A 1,929-nucleotide genomic window follows, 5' to 3' on the forward strand; every position below is an offset into this window, starting at 1 on the left:
GGACATCCTAAAAAATATTCATGCACCAGTACCTTATATTCTCATTAACTACAATGATGACTCCGTTTTCTCAAATATGTTATTTGATTTATCACATAGTATTGTAATACTCCATATTTACTTAGATGACTGGAATAACACTTTGTTAAAACTGAACAACATAGACATATGGTATCCAGAAACGAAAATTTTTATCATTCTTCTTGATAATATTGTTGATGAAAGAAAATTGAAGTTAATATTTGCTTCCTTAGTAAAACTAAAAACAATTAACGTAATCATAATACAACATACCAACTTTGTATCGCTTCACACATTTACCTTATATTCCTCTCATACATGTGGATACGTTCACAATGTGACAAAATTCTGGACATTTGTCCAGGGTCAAAAATTGGAAGTACACGGTTTATTTCCAAATATGTTAGCAAATTTAAATAAGTGTATCTTTCGTATGAGCACATTCAACTTCGAACCTTTTACTCAGATTTCTTCAGAGAATAAACGTAGTTTTGATGGTGTAGAAGGTAGAATATTGACGACTGTAGCAGAATATATCAATGCAAGCCTTGTGACTAATTACCCTGCTGACGGAATGAATTGGGGCTTCAAGTTAAAGAATGGAACTTACTGTGGTGTTTGGGGAGATGTCATATATGAACGAGCTGATATTGGTTGTGCAGGACTTATTCCAATTACGGACAGGTTTGAAGCATCGAAAGGTATTTTAACGGGAATTCCAATGCCAGTGGTGTGGATTGTACCTAAAGCTTTACTTTTACCTCCTTGGAGAAGTATCTTCTTACCATTTGAGTTCATATCCTGGGCAATGATATTTTCAGTTCTTTTTACTTTAATTGTTTTTGTACTTGTGGTAAGGAAGCAAATAAAACAAGTAGATAACGATTTTATAAAATATCCCGTTCTGCTTATGGTATCTCTATTACTTGGTGTATCATATCCTAAAAGACCAGAAACAACGAAATTAAGGATTCTGTACATTACCTGGCTCTTCTCCTTTTTAATAATATGCACAGCTTATCAGAGCTCTTTGGTTAGTTTTATGACTGTTCCTTCACACGAACAAGATATTGATACAATAAAAGGAATAATAGACGCAGGATTACAAGTCGGAGGATACAAATCGTTTCAGTCGTTCTTTCAGTTTTCAACTGATGTTGAATCCAAATATATTTATGATAATTACATAGCCACCACAAAGTTTGACGAACTTATGAGGCGAACAGCTACCAAGAGAGATTATGCTTTTCCATTTGATTCTGTTGTGATGGAATTATTAATACCACGCAATCTCTCTGATCATAGAGGTAATCCACTTCTTCATATAGTGAAAGAACCAATATTATAAGTGCTGATACCGTGTTTGTTTTGTACAAGAAATCACTTTATGCTGATGTAGTGGCTAATGTAAAAAGCCGGATATTTGAAGCTGGATTAACCTTATATTGGTTGGAAGATCTCGTACGAAAAGCTTCTTTTAGTAAACTCAGTAGGAATAACTTAATATTAGCTCTCTCAGTGGAGCACTTAAGTGGTGGTTTGTCAATATTAATATTTGGTTTAGCATCAGGAAGTGCAATATTTGCATTTGAAGTTTTACTGGAAAGATGTAAGCATTTTCGGATAACTTCAATAATGAAACGTAATGGGCATAATGTAAGATCATAGACTAATCAATAGAAACTGAGAAATATATTGCGCAACACGGAAGTTATACCTCCTACTTACGACTCAATTCAGGTTAAAATTAATAACATACATGACACTGAAGTGAACTTTTATAATAATCATTAATATCATAATAGTTGTAATAAAAAGATTTTTTATTTCCTTCAATATATCTTTGAGAATATTTATCCCTAAACGATTTTGAAAGCAGAAATAATAAAGCAGAATTGCAATAAAGAT

General features: G+C 32.7%; 1 protein-coding gene across 1 annotated transcript; it reads left to right on the forward strand.

Moving 5' to 3' along the window:
- Positions 1-421: 421 nt before the first annotated feature.
- Positions 422-1,369, forward strand: LOC145661891 (ionotropic receptor 21a-like). Its single transcript, XM_081727233.1, has one exon. It carries the CDS (start codon positions 422-424, stop codon positions 1,367-1,369), a length of 948 nt encoding a protein of 315 aa, XP_081583359.1.
- Positions 1,370-1,929: the final 560 nt, after the last annotated feature.

The sequence above is a fragment of the Thermobia domestica genome, chromosome 10 (assembly GCF_964235325.1).
Source record: "Thermobia domestica chromosome 10, izTheDome1.hap1.1, whole genome shotgun sequence".
NCBI lineage: Eukaryota > Metazoa > Arthropoda > Insecta > Zygentoma > Lepismatidae > Thermobia > Thermobia domestica.